This window comes from Arachis duranensis, chromosome 9 (genome assembly GCF_000817695.3).
Source record: "Arachis duranensis cultivar V14167 chromosome 9, aradu.V14167.gnm2.J7QH, whole genome shotgun sequence".
In the NCBI taxonomy this organism is placed as follows: Eukaryota; Viridiplantae; Streptophyta; class Magnoliopsida; order Fabales; family Fabaceae; genus Arachis; species Arachis duranensis.
In genome coordinates, this window is record NC_029780.3 from 117,125,822 (window position 1) to 117,143,254 (window position 17,433).

The window sequence follows — 17,433 nt, forward strand, 5'->3', positions numbered from 1 at the left end:
GGGTTAATTAATTACTGCTACGCGGAATTGAAGAACTCAAGAAAGTGATGAAATCTTGAAAGATACAAAAGCATCGTGGCCCTAAGTTGCAAAATAGTAATCGTTGATGTATTATTGTATTAGATTTAAAATTTAATATTTAGAATTAAAAATATAAAAGATATTAATAAATCTATATGTTTTATAAATTTTTAATAAAAATATTTGTTTTTTTGTTTTGATTTTTTTATCTATTAAGTACAAGATAAATTAAATATTAATGTAATTTGTTTAATATTTTAGTTTATATCAACTTTTAATTTTCTGTGTCAATATTCAATAGATCAAGACCAACTTTTAAAAAAAAAATATTTTTATCAAAACAAGAATTTAAATTAAAACAAAAACATAGTACTTAGAAATTTTAATTTATTCTTTTAATTATCTAATATTTAAATGAATAAAACTTGAGTATATATATTATTTTCAAAATATAAAAAAATTAAAACTTTCCTTATTTAGAGCAATTAAAATAGTAATTAAAAAAAAGCTAACACTTTCCATTCATTTTCAAATCCAAAACTTAATTAAAAAGCCAATTTAAAATCCGACCTTTCACATTTGATGACGCGTATAGAGCACAGTAGACAAACATTACCCCCAAAATCTAGGGCACACGCGACAGAGAAAGTAACAGCAAACAATTTAACATTTTCTTTCTTTTCAATTTTTTAATTTTTATTTTATGAAGCAATTAATATTTTGATTGGGTCAAAAAATTAAAAGTAAAATAATAATATAAATTTTAAATTTTGAAAACTCTGATATTTTGGGGCTTTGAAAGCAAGGAAATAAGGGGTGGGGCCCAGCAACAATTTTTTCTTCTTGTGCTTTCTTATTCCTTCTTCATAATCTCATTTACATTTTACACAGTGTCAGTTTTTTCCTTCTTCTTCTTGTTGTTATTATTCTTTTTATTTTCTTCTTTCTTTTCTGTGTTCATTCATTGAACCTCTTTCAACAATTCTTCTATTCTTCGGATATCGCCTTTCTGATGCTTACCCATTTTAGTTTCCTCGGAAAAGTTTCGAACTTTTTATAGTTGGGTTGGTTTTGTGCAACTCTTCTTACACCGAATTCTTTGCTTATTTGAGAAAACAGTGGACTTTTTTTTCCCTTTCTTGAAGAGGGTTTTTACCCGTTTTGCTTGGGAGCTGAGATTGATTTGGGGTCACATCCATGTATTTGTTCTTGGTTTTGCTTTGACGGTAAGGTCTACATTTCTTGTCAATTTTTCTTCTTTTTGTAAATTTCAAGTTATGGTTCATTGTTTTAAACCTTTATTGGAGCTGAACATGGCACTTTTCTGGATGAATCTTGGTCTAAGATGGAAAGATGTTGAAGGTCTTATTTGATTTTCTACCTGAAAAACTGAAGACTTGATTGAGTGCTTCATCTGATTTTTGTGGATCAGTCTTGTGCGGGTTTATCAATTTATTTTTTTTCTTTGTTAATGTATAATTTTTGGAATTTCTTTCCCCTCTTCGTTCAGCTCTGATCCATTTCAAGAGCTGTTGAGAGTGTTCGCTGTTTCATAGTTCTAATTCAAAATCACGGATTCTGAATTCTGGGGTTTTTGTTATGTTGCCTGCATGACAGAATGTGCATCTGAAGTCACTTTTCCACTTTGGTTTTGGCCTTTTTGTTACATAATACTTGAATCTGCAGTTGTAGCACTTGGTCTAATATTTGATTTAGTCCTGTTATTTGTACTCATTCTTTTGATCTTGTATCTCTTGTTGGATTTTTGTTTGGAGATTGACAACCCCCAAGAAATTACCCATTGGTGGAGATTAAGTTTTCTGTTCCCCTAGCTTTGTTTGATTCAACTTGATGCAGATTTGTTCGGTATCTTTTCTATATCTGTTGCATCAATCTACTAAATAATACCAAATAAAAGCCTTTTCATTTTGTTTGGAGCTCCTCTTGATTGAATGTTTCTTTTGTGTTTGGTCTATGAAAGGTATCATATTATATTTCTTGTATCCCCTTCTCTCTGTTGTAAAAATGTTGTTAAACCTTGAAAAAGCATAGCACAGGTAGCACTTGTTATTTTTGTATTCTATGAAAGAATTAGCATGATAAAACAATTGTTTGATTCTATTATTATTCTTGATTAATGAGCATCTGTGTTTTACTATTTCATTCTTTATATGAAACTCTTTTATGCCGACATTTTAATAGATAGTATTTGATAAGTATTAAATTACTCAGAAGGGAAGCAAACTGGAATTGAACTTAGGACATTTTAATGAAATAGGAATAGATATTACTGCACTGAATTTTATTGGTTCTTTTCATGAATTAGTTGAATGAAGGATATTTAGTCTTGAAAGTAATTCAATACTAAGACATAGTTTATTTCTTGTGTCAGAGCAGGGATCAAGCTTTTCGCTTTATAACGTCTCGGGATCAGTGTTATATTGAATGTGTAGTATGTGCCATTATTGTGGTGCTGGTTTGATGGGATCAAATGTTGAAGAGAAGAAACAGGATCATGAGAGTAGTTTGAAGTTGAATAGTAAAGTTCCCACAAAGCCTTGTAAGTTTTGTGGGGAGAAGCTAGAGCGCGAAAATATGAAATTGAATGGTACAAGTCCTTTTGCGACTCCACACATTAGTCCAACTTCATCCTTGTCAAGTAGTGGTAGCTGTGTCTCCACCTGCAGTAAATTTCTATGCTGCTGTCTTTAGTTTTTTGAATCTCGATGTTGTTACTATTATATTTCCAAGAGATATTTGTGTAACCCAGTCTTTCTTCAATATGTAATCTTTCAGGTGATTTTTCTGTTGATGTGAACTCATTCGACAGGTATCAAAGTGCACACAGTGGTGTGAGTATTAACTTAACTATTCTCAAATACTTATTTTGTTTTTTCTTTTAGGATGAGTCGAGAAGAAAGTACAGTAGGCGGTGCTAGAGAAGATCTTCATAAGTTGAATGGGGAATTGCAAAAAGGGATGGAAAACAATTCCCAAGAAAGCAGTAATGACAATGAGGGTTACATAGTGAGAAATGTGGAGATTGAGCAAGGCCGTAACTGTCAAGAAACAAAACTTGATGGTTCTGAAAACCCTGACGCATCCTCTGCTGAAGAGATCGAATATTCTCTTCCTAATGACTTGGATATCCAAACCTGGGAACCACCTGAGCCAGAAAATCCAGAGGATGATATGGACAACAGTGTGACTTATAATGATGAAGATGAAGACGAGGATAACTGGGGTGATCCTACTACCTCTATATTTAGTTCCAAGGATGAAGTAAGTGGATGCAATAGGTTCAAAGAGGAAAAACAGAGAGCAATGGAAGAAGTAATGAATGGAAAATTCAAGGCACTTGTGGGCCAGCTTCTTAAATCTGTTGGAGTTCCCTCTTCTGATGAAGGTGATAAGAGTTGGGTGGACATAGTAACATCTTTATCCTGGGAAGCTGCTGCTTTTTTGAAGGCTGATGCTATTGGAATTAATACAATGGATCCTGATGGATATGTGAAAGTAAAATGCATTGCTGCTGGTTCCCGCAGCCAAAGGTAAAAATAATTCTCAAGTCATTCTTCGTAATTTTTTTCCCTTTCGCCTTATTATATATTGTGACTCTGTTTGAATTTTTAGCTAAGAATAAAATTAGAATGCATATTATTGTTCTCTATATAAAGTATTGACCCCCTCCTACAGAAAATAGTCTAGCTCTCATCTGTCTTCAGTTAGAGTTTATATTTATTGTTTATATGTACTCATAGTATAATTGGCAGATGGCACTGTCTTTGTCTATAATGAATAAAGATTTTATGGATCCATGTTATGTAATTTAAGAATCTTCATATTTTGTTATTACCAAAGTGTTTTCCTCCTTAACTATTTAAGAGCATTTTCTTCTTTTCTGAACACATAGCAGTGGTTCTTCTGCAATAAACAAACATTTCAATGCTAAATGAGCATAATATTTAGTAGAAAATCTTAGAGAAAATGTTTTGGAATTGCAGTCAGCTCGTGAGAGGTTCCGTCTTCAAGAAACATGCTGCTCACAAGCACATGCCAACTAAATACAAACATCCAAGGTTGTTACTGATTAGTGGCATGCTTGGTCATAGTGGACTGTCCTCATTTGATTCCATGCACCAGGTAACTTAAATTAGATTACTTAAACACAGAGCGAGGATTATGTGCTTTTTCTCTAGCTGATCATTTGCTTGCTTAACAGGAGAAAGACTATCTGAAGTCCAAGATGGATCTTATAGAAATGTGCCATCCAAATGTTATATTAGTTGAGAAGACAGTTTCTCGAGATATACAAGAGTCAATTTTGGCAAAGGGGATGACGCTAGTTCTTGATATGAAGCTTCATCGCCTGGAAAGGGTTGCACGTTGTACTGGCTCACCAATTCTAACATGTGATAATTTGAATGGTCAAAAGCTGAAACACTGTGACTTTATTTACTTTGAGAAGTTTGTGGAGGAACATGCTGGTACAGTTGAAGGAGGAAAGCGGCCAACCAAGACTTTGATGTTCATTGAGGGCTGTCCTACACGTTTGGGATGCACGGTATGCCTATGCTCATAACTCGGAACCTTCATTTCTTTTATTTTTTTTCTCTTATCTACAAGACTAATGAGGTAATTTCCTCATTCTTCTATGACCCTGCAAAATTGTATTATTGTTTTCGGCTTAGTAGTCAGTTAAAAATGAGTTATCACTTGTTCTGAAGCTGCTCCTGTGGGATTTTTTTCTTTTTCTTTGGCCTTTGCAGTTCTATTTTTGACAGTTTTTGTTATTGATTTCTTCTTTCTTAACATTGCAGATTTTGTTGAAAGGAGCACCTAGTGATGAACTGAAAAGGGTCAAATGCATTGTGCGGTGTGCTGTTGTCATGGCATATCATTTAATCCTTGAAACCTCCTTTCTTGTTGATCAGAAAGCAATGTTTTCTACCATTCCTTCTTTGAATGAAGCAGGAATCTTGCCAATCAATCAACAATCCCTTGATTCTGCATCAGTTGATACAAGCATTCCATTTGTTGAGTATTCTGCTGAAAATGGAATAATTAGTACTGATGTTCCAATACCCAATGGACTTCATGAAAAAATTGCAAATAGTTCCGTACAACAAGAGTTTTTCCCATTTTCTAGTGAACCATATAATCCAGCCGTCTTTTCTGGGTTCTCAGCCATTTCATCTTCTCTGAAGAAAGTTATGGGGGATAGTTTTCAGTTTACATCGTCTGCTCCTTATCAGTCTCTCTCAGAATATTTTGGCTTCAATGGAAGGAAACCTGATGATCAGGTAAGCATATCAATTTCTGGTTTAGACTCTCCAGAGGCAGATGGCAGTACCAAGACCGAAGCAAATTGCAATTCTGATGATGAGAAGTTACTTAATGGTGGACAATCCCTGTCCTCTGCCGCATACTTAAACTCCAATGGAGACAAAATTAAAGATGGTGATACTGATGGAAATAAAATCCAAAATAAAGATGAAATCAATGCAATGCTGGATTCACAGAGTATTTTGGTCTTGATGTCTAGCCGGAATGCCTTAAGAGGGACTGTCTGCCAGCAAAGTCATTTTTCTCATATCATGTTCTACAAGAATTTTGATGTTCCCCTTGGAAAGTTTCTGAAGGATAACCTACTTAATCAGGTTTCAATTGCTTTGTTGCCCTTATTCCTTTTCTTTATCTATTTGAGTATAATATAAAAAAAAACGCACACTTATGCATGTATATATAGGTTTTTAATTTTTGATTGCCCTTCTGACTCTATTCTCTGCAAGATGAGTTTCGACAAAGCTTATGTTTGAACTTCTAACTGTTTTTTGTTACATGTGCAGACAAGACTTTGTGACACCTGTCAAGAATTACCAGAAGCTCACTTGTATTATTATGCTCATCACAATAAACAACTTACAATACAAGTTAAACGATTGCCTGAGGCAAGGTTCTTGCCTGGGGAGGAAGAAGGGAAGCTTTGGATGTGGAGCCGTTGTGGAAAATGCAAGGCCCACTTCACAAAGCGAGTGTTGATATCTGCCACTGCACGTAGTCTATCATTTGGAAAGTTTTTGGAGCTTAGCCTTTCTCACTATTCTACTTCTAGCGGAAAATTGAGCTGTGGCCATTCTCTTGACAGGGATTTTCTCTACTTCTTTGGGTATGATCATCCTACTCAACTTACACTTTGATGTATTCAATCTTGCTTTTGAATGCAAATCCATCAACTTCTAAAACTTATCTCCATAGGCCTTGCTGTGCATAAGTTTTACACTTCGCATGTATTTTTTGGAGGTCTCATTGCCCTTTCCTATCATGCAGATTAGGTCATATGGTTGCAATGTTCAGATATTCTTCTGTCATGACTTATAATGTTGCCATGCCACCTCAAAAGCTAGAGTTAAGTGGTTCAATAAAACAAGAGAGGCTTTCGAAGGAGATTGAGAATGTATGTTCACTATCTGGCTATTTTCATGTGAATGATTCTTTGATTTTTATCATATGTTGTAGATTTACTTAGGGATTTCTATTTTCCTAATTTTCATTGCTTTCATGCATTAAAGGTGTACATGAAAGGCATATCACTCTTTACGGAAGTTGCACACCTTTTGAAGACAATAAGTTCTAATGGATCAACATTGAATCTTGGAGGATCAATGAGAGAGTTCACTGAGGTTGAGATGATGTTAAAGCGAGAGCAAGAAGAGTTTGAGGTTAGCTTTATTTTAATATGAACATGCTTTTGAAATTTGCTAGCTCTAAATATCTCTTCTAGGCCAGAACCTATTAATTTTGATTCATATGTATATGTATGTTAAGTGTTCAATTTTATACACGCTAGCTCACTGAAAATGTTTCTCTTCTAGAGACATAACATCATTAGACTTAACCAAGATGTTTTACATTTAATGAAAGTGACAATTTTTTATAGATGAAGAACTGCATATATTTAAGGTTCTATATTGTTATTGCTAAAGTGCTGATTAGAAGCTTAGGCTCTGTGATTCGTATGAATCCTGATGTCTTCTTCCTATGTCTTGTGTCATGATAACAGGTAAATATCAAGAATGCTGTTGCTAAGAAGGGGGATCTAGATCGGGCTGCGTACAAACTTCTCTGTCTAAACCGATTGATGTGGGATCTTTTTATTGAAGCCTATGTTTGGGATCGACGACTGAACTCACTTCTCTCTCCTGATCATCTAAAAACGGAGTCTGATGTCTCTGAGAAAGTTATGCAAGAATGTGGGTCTACGGAAGGTTGCAATATAAATGGGATGCGGGACACATCTGTGGAAGTGAATGAAATCCCTATAAAGGAAATTCCGATAAGTGGACCTCTTCTAGAATGCAATGAACAGGATGATCTATCTAATGCATCTGATGTCCCACTAAATGTGTCGATGCCAATTATTAGTGATTTTAGGTCAGAGAGACCCGCTGACCGAAAGTTGAAATTGAATGTAGATGTTCCCACTCGGTTCCCTTTATCAGATAGCAGTCTCTATGAAACAGACTCTGCTATGTCAAATCATCTCCAAGTGCATGAAAATTCTCCAGCTTCCACAGATAATACACAAATTAGTCATCCAGCTGCTGATACGAGGATATCAAACAAGGATGATTCACAGCATTCACCTGTTCCCATCTTGCCGGATTCAAATGAATGGTTCTGGAGGCCATTTGCCGACATTCGGCAGATCAGCATAAGGGACTTCCAGAAAAGATTCTTGCCAAGATTTGAACCAGTAAGCAGCTCTATCATAGAAAATTTACCGACAGCAAATCAACTAATCGCTGATGAAGGCACAAGGTTGCACATCCCCCTTAGGACAGATAATTTTATTGTATCTGACTATGAGGGTGAACCCTCAAGTATAATTGCTTGTGCTCTGGCCTTTCTGAAAGATCCATCGGTGGTGACAGAAGTTGATGATGGGGATGATGGTTTGCCTAGTTCATTCCATGGAGCCTTACCCTCTCCACAGACGTTTTCAAGAAGTTCTTCAGATGCAGATTCTGTGCACTCTGCAGGAAGCACTTCTTCGGAAGAGTCGAGAACTTCTCATGCTCCAGAAAACCATAGCATAGAGATTGCAATGGGATATGCAAAATCACTAGGGAGGGAAAAATATTCAGTGATCTGTCATTACGTTAACCAGTTCCGTGAACTTAGGAGTAGATGTTGCCTATCTGATCTTGATTATATTGCTTCTTTAAGCCGCTGTAGGAATTGGGATGCTAAAGGTGGAAAAAGCAAATCCTTTTTCGCGAAGACACTTGATGACAGGTTCATCATAAAGGAAATCAAGAAGACAGAACTTGATTCATTTTTGGGTTTTTCTTCTGTGTATTTCAAATACATGAGGGAGTCATTTGAGTCTGGGAGCCAAACATGTCTCGCAAAGGTCATGGGGATATATCAGGTTAGTGTACTGATCTGTGCAAGTGTGCAACATTCACACTGTGACCAACTTTTCCAATTGTGTTGTTTCATGGAACGTTTTCCCTTTCAATCTATGTGCAGGTTACTAAAAGAAACGTAAAAACTGGAAAAGAAGTTAAGCATGACCTCATGGTGATGGAAAATCTTACCTACAATTGCAATATTACTCGCCAGTATGATCTTAAAGGTGCTCTTTATGCCCGGTTCAATACTGCTACTGATGGTGCTGGAGATGTTCTTTTGGATCAGAACTTTGTGAATGACATGAACTCTTCTCCACTGTATGTCAGTCATAAAGCGAAGCGTTTTCTTCAAAGGGCTGTTTGGAATGACACAACTTTTCTCAATGTAAGCCCTGCACTAAAATCATTTGAATCTTCGAGCCCTGAATTCTCGATATATAGTATATATCACGCATGTTGTGACCCTTATGCTTATGTGTTAGTTAAATCCGTTTGTGTTTTGGTTTTCTTTTTCCTGGCTTCTTGCTTATAAACGTCTTTATGTGCTCAATATGCAGTCTGTCAACGTGATGGATTATTCCTTACTAGTTGGAGTGGATTCCCAGAAGCGCGTGCTTGTTTGTGGCATCATCGATTATCTCAGGCAGTATACCTGGGACAAGCATCTCGAGACATGGATGAAATCCTCGCTCGTTGTGCCGAAGAATGTGTTGCCAACCGTAATATCTCCAAGGGAATACAAGAAGAGGTTCAGAAAATTCATGTCTACCCATTTTTTGAGTGTTCCAGATCATTGGTGTTCTCAGAAATTACCAAGTCCTTGCAAACTTTGTGGCTCTGGAGAAGATGATCCTCCCCAACAAGGGTGAAAAATGTTTTTTTTTTAATTTTCTTTTCTACCCCAAAATCTTTTGATTCAATTTCTCAAGAATTCATATACAAGTTGAGAGTTTATGTGTTTTTTTAATGCCAGTAGCTGTATATAGGAAGCCAAATATTGTTCATATAAACTTAGCCCTGATATTCAACATTTTTTAGAGAATTTCTAGGGATTATGTTATCATGCTATGGGTCCATCATACTCAGCATGAGATAAGAGTATGTTTTTGTAAAGCCTAAGGAAAAATGTAAAGGTTTACTTTGAGTCAATGAAAAAAGTGCAGTTGCCAGCATGCTTCATATCCTGTTTTAATTATCAACTTATTATATTACTATTTCTTCAATTATCAACTTGTTACCTTGACAGGGTAATAATATGTTAATAACATAACTTTCATTGAATCAGCTAGAATCATCGATGACTACTTGATGGATAAAATTTAGGTCTATGTGAAAGTGAAATGCTTCCTATGATGCTTGTGGGACAGAGTTACTTTTTTTTTTTTTGTTTTGGTCATGAACAGAGGGTTACTTATATGAACATGGGAAAGCATTAACGTTGCCCAAGTTGAAAGCAAATTCTGATCCAAGTTGCTGTTGAAGGAAAAACATATTCCCACAGGAATTTCCATTCCAAAGGAAAGCATAAACAAAAGGGGGTCTATGCCTGAATATATATACATGTTACAAATGTATATGACTCACATTCTTCATGTCCCAAACATCTTCCAGAGCCTGGTTTTAGTGGAGATGAACACCTCAACCAGCCAAGACATGATTGTTCACTATGAAAACAGTGAGGATAATTATTATTATGATCTTGATGATGATTATGAAACTGATGAATCTCACTATTTCTATGTTATCAATGCAATACTAAGTGGAACTGCTTATCTTGGCAGTGTCTTGCATCTTCTTCACATGCACTGACAGCTTTAGAACAGCCACCGGGCGGTTGTACTATGGGGTGGCAACATTTAGAGGGATCTGGACTTTCAATGGAGGCAGAAAGAAGCCGTGTGTGCCGTCGGATTACAGACTAAGATGGGGTGATCTTTTCCATGCATCACTATCCCTAGTCTCTTTTCTTGCCTTTGCAGGATTACACTTTGATGTTGTTAAGTGTTACTATCCGGGACTGCCTAGAAAGGTGACCAACACTGTTCCTCTTGTGGTTGGTTTTGTAGTGAGTGTCTTATTTGTTGTGTTTCCTTCAAAGAGAAGAGGAATTGGTTATCCTTTCTTGCTGCAAAGGGATTCCTTGTACTCTAGACGTTGAAATTCATACACCTATAGAGATTTGTCATTTGTTCCTCTTGGAAGACATTCCACAAATTATCAAACAGTTTTACTAAGAGATAACCTTGTTGGGTCGTATGACAAGGGTCAATGGTCAACACTTTTACATTATAGTCATAAGGGTCAAATATATCATTACATTTTAATCTTATCAAGTCAAAAAGGCTAATCAAATTCTCCATTATCACATTTCAACAATATAGAGTAAGTAGAATTAAATATATTATGATCCTTGAAGGTGAGGATTTCACTTTGAAGAGTAAAATAAATAGAGAATTTCAACCTCGAGCAATTCATGAGTAAGGATTAGAAGACAATGAAGTACAAAAAATAATGAAACACCAAGTAACACTACCCATGGATAATGACAGCTATTTTCTCCTATAAGATTCACATTGGTAACCAAAGACAACAACCAACCTCCTGTTTCTTGCTCTTGAAATTTCAATGGAGCAGACAATAGAACCTCTAATATACTCGTCTCTGTTCCTTTGAGGGGAAAAAATAAAAAGAAAAGAAGAAAAAAAAGAATTACTTAAATTCAAGTACATTGACACCTACGTGGAACAAGAACACCAAGAGATTTTCTTTTTTCGCGAATTATAGCTTCCTTAATTATGGGAAGCTTTTCATGAACTTTCTTCCAGATATGATTCACTGCACCATCCAAAGGTATTGGTCCAATGCCACCTGGATGACCATTATCATAGACAAAAATGGGTTGTACCTGAGCCATGTTTTGGCGAAACCTGTCTTTCTGTTGTTTTGAAAAGCTTTTGAGATGATTGACTAACCAGCTTGGTTTCAGCGCATCGGCAACCGCCACGAAAACTGAAAATTCTGTATAATCCACCGTGCCTTCAAATGGGAGTTCGATGTTGTCGCTGACAATAACAGGTATACAAAGACTTTGAATGGCATCAAATAGTCGGCAAGAAGTGGGTGTATCCCCAGCTGGATGCAAGCAAAATTCGGATGATCTCATCCCCCTAATTGATTGCTCTCGTCCAGTGGCATTCGGGAAGCCTTCCTCTATTATAACACCAGGCTCATTAACCAATAGATCCCATAACTTCTCTCTAACTAAGCCACCCTGCAAATAGAATAATATGTAAATCAGATAAGCATGGAACCATGGAACAAACATAAATGTATTAGCTTGATTCGAGAATATGCATCTGCTAGAGTTTAGGCCTACACAGTCTTCATCCTCATCCACGGAAACTTTTTATTAATATTTTAAGACCTTTTTGTGTCATGACTGATGATACCTCACTAGGTCAAGTGCAACTAAACAACCAGAACTACAATCACTAAACAAATTTCATCACTTATAAGAACAGAGTAGTAAGATAATCAAATTATGAATTGTGGAAGATGCTAGAATGTGCAAAACACAATAAACGAAGCACGGTTAGGCCAGAAAGGAAATATTACAGACCCGGTGCCTATGTTTTGCTCCTTTGAAATACAAAAGGCTATGGCGCTCCTGGTTTTCTGACAGCTGCAACCTCGGAAGTAGATGTGTGTACGGCACAATAACATCTTTAATTACAGAAACTTGGGTGTGTTGAATCATTTCAGACGAGCTACAATTAGATGACTTCGAGTCAAGTCTGTACCAACCACCAAAGTCCACCACAAGGAGAATAGCTGGGGCGATTTCATCCTTAACATGCCACATTGCAACTGGGTCTGCCAAAGAATGCTTCAGTTTTAACATAACCTGACAATTCAAAGACTAAATCATAAGCTGGTAACAGCACACACTGGAACTTTCTCCTCTCCTATTGTCACCAACACCATCACATTATAAATTTTCAGAACACAACAAGTATCAAAAGCAAATAGATAGAAGTCTGTACCTCTATCTAAACACACTAAGTACATTAGATTAGCATCTAGATTAGTATAACTAAAAAAAAAAAAACCTGATTCCAGGCTTCCACTAAAGCCACACTGCAAATTAACCAAACACCTAGAACATGCTTTCCTTAAATCTGTGTTCTTAGCTACTCCACACTCATCACATGCAACAAGTTCCTAAATCTTATACTACAACGTAACAATTGCACTGCAAACACAAAAAATCAAACTTTAAAAGATGGAAAAAAAAAAAAAGGAAATTTTTATACCGGTGAGCACAAACACGTGATCTCTTCCACCAGAACGCTTCCAAGCTTCGGTGTTTTTAAGAAAATCCAAGACTTCCCTCTGCCTCCGATAATCCTCATTGGCAACGTCCTTCTTCCTGAACAACCCTTTAGCAATCCCAAGCTGCATCTCAGCGCTGATGGTGGCGAAGAAGGGGACGAAGATGACGTCGGCATCACGTGCGTCAAAAACGCGTCTTGCGAAGGACCCGGATCGATTCTCATAGGGCGTCATGAGATCCCCCATGATCCAGTACTCGGCACTGTACTGCTTGATCAGTGGGTTCTCAGGGTACGGTGGGAAGTCTAGGGTTTTGGCGCGAAGCTGTTTCGATCGGATTTCGCGATCCGCGTCGCTGCCGAGTCGGGAATCGGAGCTGAGGGACCAATAATTGTTGAGGAGGCCGTAGTTGAGGGATCTGGGGAGGTCAGCGACCATGACATTGATGAATGAAGTGGTGGATGGAAGAGAGAGAGTGCGCTGTGAAGTGGCGGTGAGAGTGGTGGAGGGGGAGGAGGAGGTGAGGAAGAGAAGGATGGAGAGAAGGGAGAGGAGTGTGAAGACAAGGAAGAGTTTTGAAGCAGAGGATATGGAGCTGCCATGGTTGTTCTTCAGAACCAGAGGCATTGCTTTCTGTTGTTTTCTTCTGTCAGTAGTGTGATTCCGTTTCTCTCATCACTCATCAATGTTTTCCCATTTTTATGAATGCTTATAATAAAGGAATAATCACTCCTTTAGTACGTTAATCAATCCAAAATTCGAAATATTGCACTTCACCGGTTGGTTTTGATCATTAAATATGCCACTTTAACACACTAACATGTAGAGGAAATCTATCATTCATATACATCTTTGTTTTAACTTCCAACTAACTTGATTAAGCAATTAGTCTACTTAATTAAGTGTTGGAATAATTTTATTTTGTATATATAACAATTAATTTCGTTAAATAAATCTTAATCTGCAATAAATAAATTGAGAAATACTATAAAAAAAAACTTATTTTTTGGCTATTTTTTTTTAAATGGACAAATATAATGTGTTATTTATTAGTGTGAATAAATTGAATATTTTGTTTGTTAATGTGGGGATAAGAAATTTAAAGGACAGATTTTATAATAAAATTTTAGAAATATACAAAGAGTAATATTAGGGACCAATAATTTTTGTGATGGTTAGCCATTAATTAGCCATCAATGATGATTTGATGGTGTGAGATTGGTGTGAAATTTCATCCAATGGCTCACCTTCTTCTACTGGTTACATACTGGCCAAAATTCAATAAAACTGTTGGCTCCTAGACTTTTCCATATACAAATTTGACTCTCATATTTGTGATTTAAAAAAATAAAAAAAATTATATATAAATCGGACTCTCATCTCTATAATACAACAAAACACACTTTTTCTCCAATATTGAAAATAAAAAGGGTTATCTTTTCACACGTCGAAGTAACTTAATTTTGGGTCTTGTTTTTCTCATGCAGATTGGATTTTTTTTTTTTTCAATTTTTAAGATGGATATCTGATATTGGTTCTTCTCTGCTTCTCATATTGGTCAGATTAGCTAGATACCATGTGGAGAAGAATGTGCAGCCAGCTATGCATCCACAAGATTAAAAATGGATTAAACACCTGACTCACTAAACAATGATGTCAGCTATGTCAAAGAAACATGATTCCATGGAATGTTATCAGATCATGAATGACTTTTCCTCCCTATTTATGTAAATGGTAATATGGTATTCAATATAAGTCTTAATGTAATTAACCACCCAAAATTGTGGTCAAACATGGTTGAGTCTCATGGTGTAATGAGTATGACTCAAGCTTGACATGAGGCAGCGAAGCAATAGAACAGTACAAACGTAAGCCGTGAAACTAGAAAAATTGGCCCTTTTGGACGTAAGTCATAAATTTTGGGAGGTTCAGAACAAGAGAAGAAAAAATGGACAGACAAATATACAACGTGTCTTGCATCAAAATTTCTTGATATAGTCACAAATGGCGTAGCTTTTACAAGGAAAGTGGAAGGTGAGTTCAATAGAATGAACCCGTAACAAAATTTGAAGTGGCAAGACAGCATTATCATGGTCTGAAGTCTGAACTATCAACTATCCCATAGGAAACTACTCCCAACCAATCCCACAAGTCCTTTAGGATGTGTTTGGTAGGTGAGAAAGGATACAAATACAGAGATAGAGACACATTTGGAGTTGGTGACATAAATACAGGACAGTGCATCTCTCTATCTCTGTATTTTTATCTTGTCACAATTACCAAACACAACATTGGTCTTCTATTCTTCTTCTACCATATGTTGTTGTCTAAGCCATCACAACTTCATCAAAATTCCAGTCTTGTACAATGTCCCTTCTGACAGCACGGCTTCGTACCAGCCTTGGAGTACCAGGTACCTCGTTGTCACCGGAAATAGGTTGTGGGGTAACTTTGGATGATGATGGTGGATGAAAAGAGTGCATTGTTGGGGGTGGAAGAGATAATTTCCTTGTTAAACAGTTGGCAATAGCATAGCATCTTCCTTCATTTTCTGAATTTGAAACAGAACTTCGAAAAGAGTGTGATGGTGATGGGTTTTCCACACTATGGCACACAAGACATGCCAGACTCATTGTGGTTCTCAGGGCCTGGTTAAGCTGCTATTAATGTTAGAAATAAGACGTTACTAAACAGAGACAACTGTTGATTAAAACTTTCAATACGAACTATGATTTTGCATCAATGGATGGTTAATTCAGCACCTAGAGAAGTATATGTAGCATGGTAAAAATCATAAAATAAACATGTCATTCAACCACCTTGCTCAATAGAGTCAACTTTCTAAGCAAGAATGATTGCTTTTTTTTTTTTCAAAGTAAAAATGATTGTTTATCAGACATCAAAAGAGCAATACATATATAAAAGCTACCTTATACAACTCGAGCATTTCTTTGAGTAAACATCAAAGTATGTAATTTCACATCATAAATGTATAATGTATGGAACTAATAATTGCAACCTTATCATTACTCATCTATTTGCAACATCAGGAATAGATTTAGAAACAAACTGATTGTTTTCATCTTACAAATGAATATCGAAGCATCATAGACAATGATTATCTATATCAGTGTTTTTCCCTTTACAGGATCACATTTTTTATGAAGTCAGAGCATAACTTGCATAACAACTTCGTCGAAACTTGCCTAACAACTGTGGACTCCGATTACAGCATGTTATCATACAGTTTTCCATTGACAAGGGTCGGTTAACAATACGTGCAAAGGACTGTGTGCAAGAAAACATGAATTTTCAGCATACTTTAATGATAAGCCAAAATTAGTCCAAAGTTGATGAACTAGCTTGCAAAATGAATTTTAATTTTTGAAAAGCCAAATGAAACCCTAAGCTCAAACAGATCAGAACCCAATCATAGTAGATTGCATTCTTCCACTTCATGCTTCAAATTTCCTAAATAAACCAATATATCTATAAGCCAATTTAAGTCTTCATCCCCTACCCTAATTTTCCTAGTGAAAATTGACACTATTTACTTATTTCTCCACTCTCGAATTCACGAAACCATATGAGTTCTAACCTGAAACCTTTCCACTGAAACACGAAAACCAAATCCCCAACATAAGTCAACCATTACAAATTTACAACCCAATCAACAAACACCCAAAAATAGAAACTTTAATAAAAACATTAAAAAAGTAACCAACTTGGAAGCTTGAAAATCAGAATAACAAGTGCAAAATTAGAAAACCAAATCAGAATGGACAAGATCACACACAATGATGGGATCTAACAAAAAAATAGGGAAATTAAGTAATTAAGAGAGAACCTAAATTATAAAAAAGAAGGGAAATTGTGAAAAGGGTCAACGAGGAAGAATGGAGGTACGAACCTGGAATGGAGAGTGGAGAGAAGAGGAAGGAGAGAGTGGTGGTGGGACAAGATTCGATTGAGGCTTTTACGATGAAAAAGGAAATGGGCCACCGTTCACTGCTTCACTGCTCTCTTTTATTTTAATTTAATTTATTTTATTTTATTTTATTATGAACTTGTTTATCTACTTATCTTCTACTTAATTTTCAATTGGAGTGTTTTCTTGGCTGTTTTCCCCATTTTTATTTTCAAATGATCACCAATTATGTTGTAAAATAATAACTACTTAATTCAATTTTTTTTAAACTTAAATTCAGTTTTCAATTAAATTGAGTTATTAAAAAAGTTATCTGTATGATTTATCTAAAAACTAAAAAATAAATATTTTAGGTGAAAACATATTTTAATAATTAAAATATTTATCTAAATAAAAAAAGCTTTAATAATTTTGTATTAAACAAAATTAATTTCTAATAAAAAATTGAGAGATTGGTTTCTAATTATTTATAATATTAGAAAAATTAATTTTAAAAACAATAAGTATACAAACGAATCTTTATCTTTTAAAATTTTAAACAGTTTAATTCTCCAGTCATATTATAATTTAGAAAAATCAAGATAAAATTTGTCACATCTATTTAGGAAAATATCAAGGATTTTGTCATTTTATTTGATCAAAATTAATTTATCTAATATTCTAACAGATCATAAATTAATTTGTTATTTTTTTTTATGAAAATACTAATTTATCTAATATAAATTTTGTTAGGAT

At 35.5% G+C, this 17,433-nt stretch overlaps 3 protein-coding genes across 7 annotated transcripts; 1 reads left to right on the plus strand and 2 right to left on the minus strand.

The window, feature by feature from the left end:
- Window positions 1-927: 927 nt before the first annotated feature.
- On the plus strand, window positions 928-9,610 carry LOC107467782 (putative 1-phosphatidylinositol-3-phosphate 5-kinase FAB1D). 3 transcript variants are annotated; one of them, XM_016086962.3, is made up of 13 exons: window positions 928-1,247; window positions 2,414-2,707; window positions 2,818-2,851; window positions 2,925-3,572; window positions 4,026-4,164; window positions 4,244-4,585; window positions 4,842-5,681; window positions 5,871-6,190; window positions 6,352-6,478; window positions 6,594-6,743; window positions 7,085-8,455; window positions 8,557-8,823; window positions 8,996-9,610. In XM_016086962.3, the coding sequence occupies exons 2-13, from the start codon at window positions 2,467-2,469 to the stop codon at window positions 9,305-9,307; spliced, it is 4,791 nt and encodes a 1,596-aa protein (XP_015942448.1). In that variant the 5' UTR covers window positions 928-1,247; window positions 2,414-2,466; the 3' UTR covers window positions 9,308-9,610. The 3 variants fall into 3 exon arrangements, with proteins under 3 accessions (XP_015942448.1, XP_015942453.1, XP_015942450.1); XM_016086967.3 differs by having other exon boundaries at window positions 2,414-2,629; XM_016086964.3 differs by having other exon boundaries at window positions 2,419-2,707.
- Window positions 9,611-10,821: 1,211 nt separating this feature from the next.
- Window positions 10,822-13,543, minus strand: LOC107467786 (probable arabinosyltransferase ARAD1). The gene is made up of 3 exons (XM_016086972.3): window positions 12,752-13,543; window positions 12,058-12,311; window positions 10,822-11,709 (listed from the first exon to the last, which is right to left on the minus strand). Exons 1-3 carry the CDS (start codon window positions 13,395-13,397, stop codon window positions 11,158-11,160), a joined length of 1,452 nt encoding a protein of 483 aa, XP_015942458.1. The 5' UTR covers window positions 13,398-13,543; the 3' UTR covers window positions 10,822-11,157.
- A 1,201-nt stretch (window positions 13,544-14,744) lies between these two features.
- LOC107467789 (uncharacterized) lies at window positions 14,745-16,799 on the minus strand. 3 transcript variants are annotated; one of them, XM_052253865.1, is made up of 2 exons: window positions 16,681-16,799; window positions 14,745-15,430 (listed from the first exon to the last, which is right to left on the minus strand). In XM_052253865.1, the coding sequence occupies exon 2, from the start codon at window positions 15,401-15,403 to the stop codon at window positions 15,098-15,100; it is 306 nt and encodes a 101-aa protein (XP_052109825.1). In that variant the 5' UTR covers window positions 15,404-15,430; window positions 16,681-16,799; the 3' UTR covers window positions 14,745-15,097. The 3 variants fall into 3 exon arrangements, with proteins under 3 accessions (XP_052109825.1, XP_015942460.1, XP_052109826.1); XM_016086974.3 differs by having other exon boundaries at window positions 14,745-15,427; window positions 16,681-16,793; XM_052253866.1 differs by having other exon boundaries at window positions 14,745-15,418; window positions 16,681-16,760.
- Window positions 16,800-17,433: the final 634 nt, after the last annotated feature.

Coding starts and splice junctions, on each gene's coding strand:
- LOC107467782 (XM_016086962.3), top strand. CDS start 2,467: ATGTGTAGTATGTGCCATTATTGTGGTGCTGGTTTGATGGGATCAAAT. Junction 5,682..5,870: donor AGGATAACCTACTTAATCAG/GTTTCAATTGCT, acceptor TTACATGTGCAG/ACAAGACTTTGTGACACCTG. Junction 8,456..8,556: donor AGGTCATGGGGATATATCAG/GTTAGTGTACTG, acceptor ATCTATGTGCAG/GTTACTAAAAGAAACGTAAA.
- LOC107467786 (XM_016086972.3), bottom strand. CDS start 13,397: ATGCCTCTGGTTCTGAAGAACAACCATGGCAGCTCCATATCCTCTGCT. Junction 12,312..12,751: donor TCACGTGTTTGTGCTCACCG/GTATAAAAATTT, acceptor ATTCTTTGGCAG/ACCCAGTTGCAATGTGGCAT. Junction 11,710..12,057: donor GAGCAAAACATAGGCACCGG/GTCTGTAATATT, acceptor TTCTATTTGCAG/GGTGGCTTAGTTAGAGAGAA.
- LOC107467789 (XM_052253865.1), bottom strand. CDS start 15,403: ATGAGTCTGGCATGTCTTGTGTGCCATAGTGTGGAAAACCCATCACCA.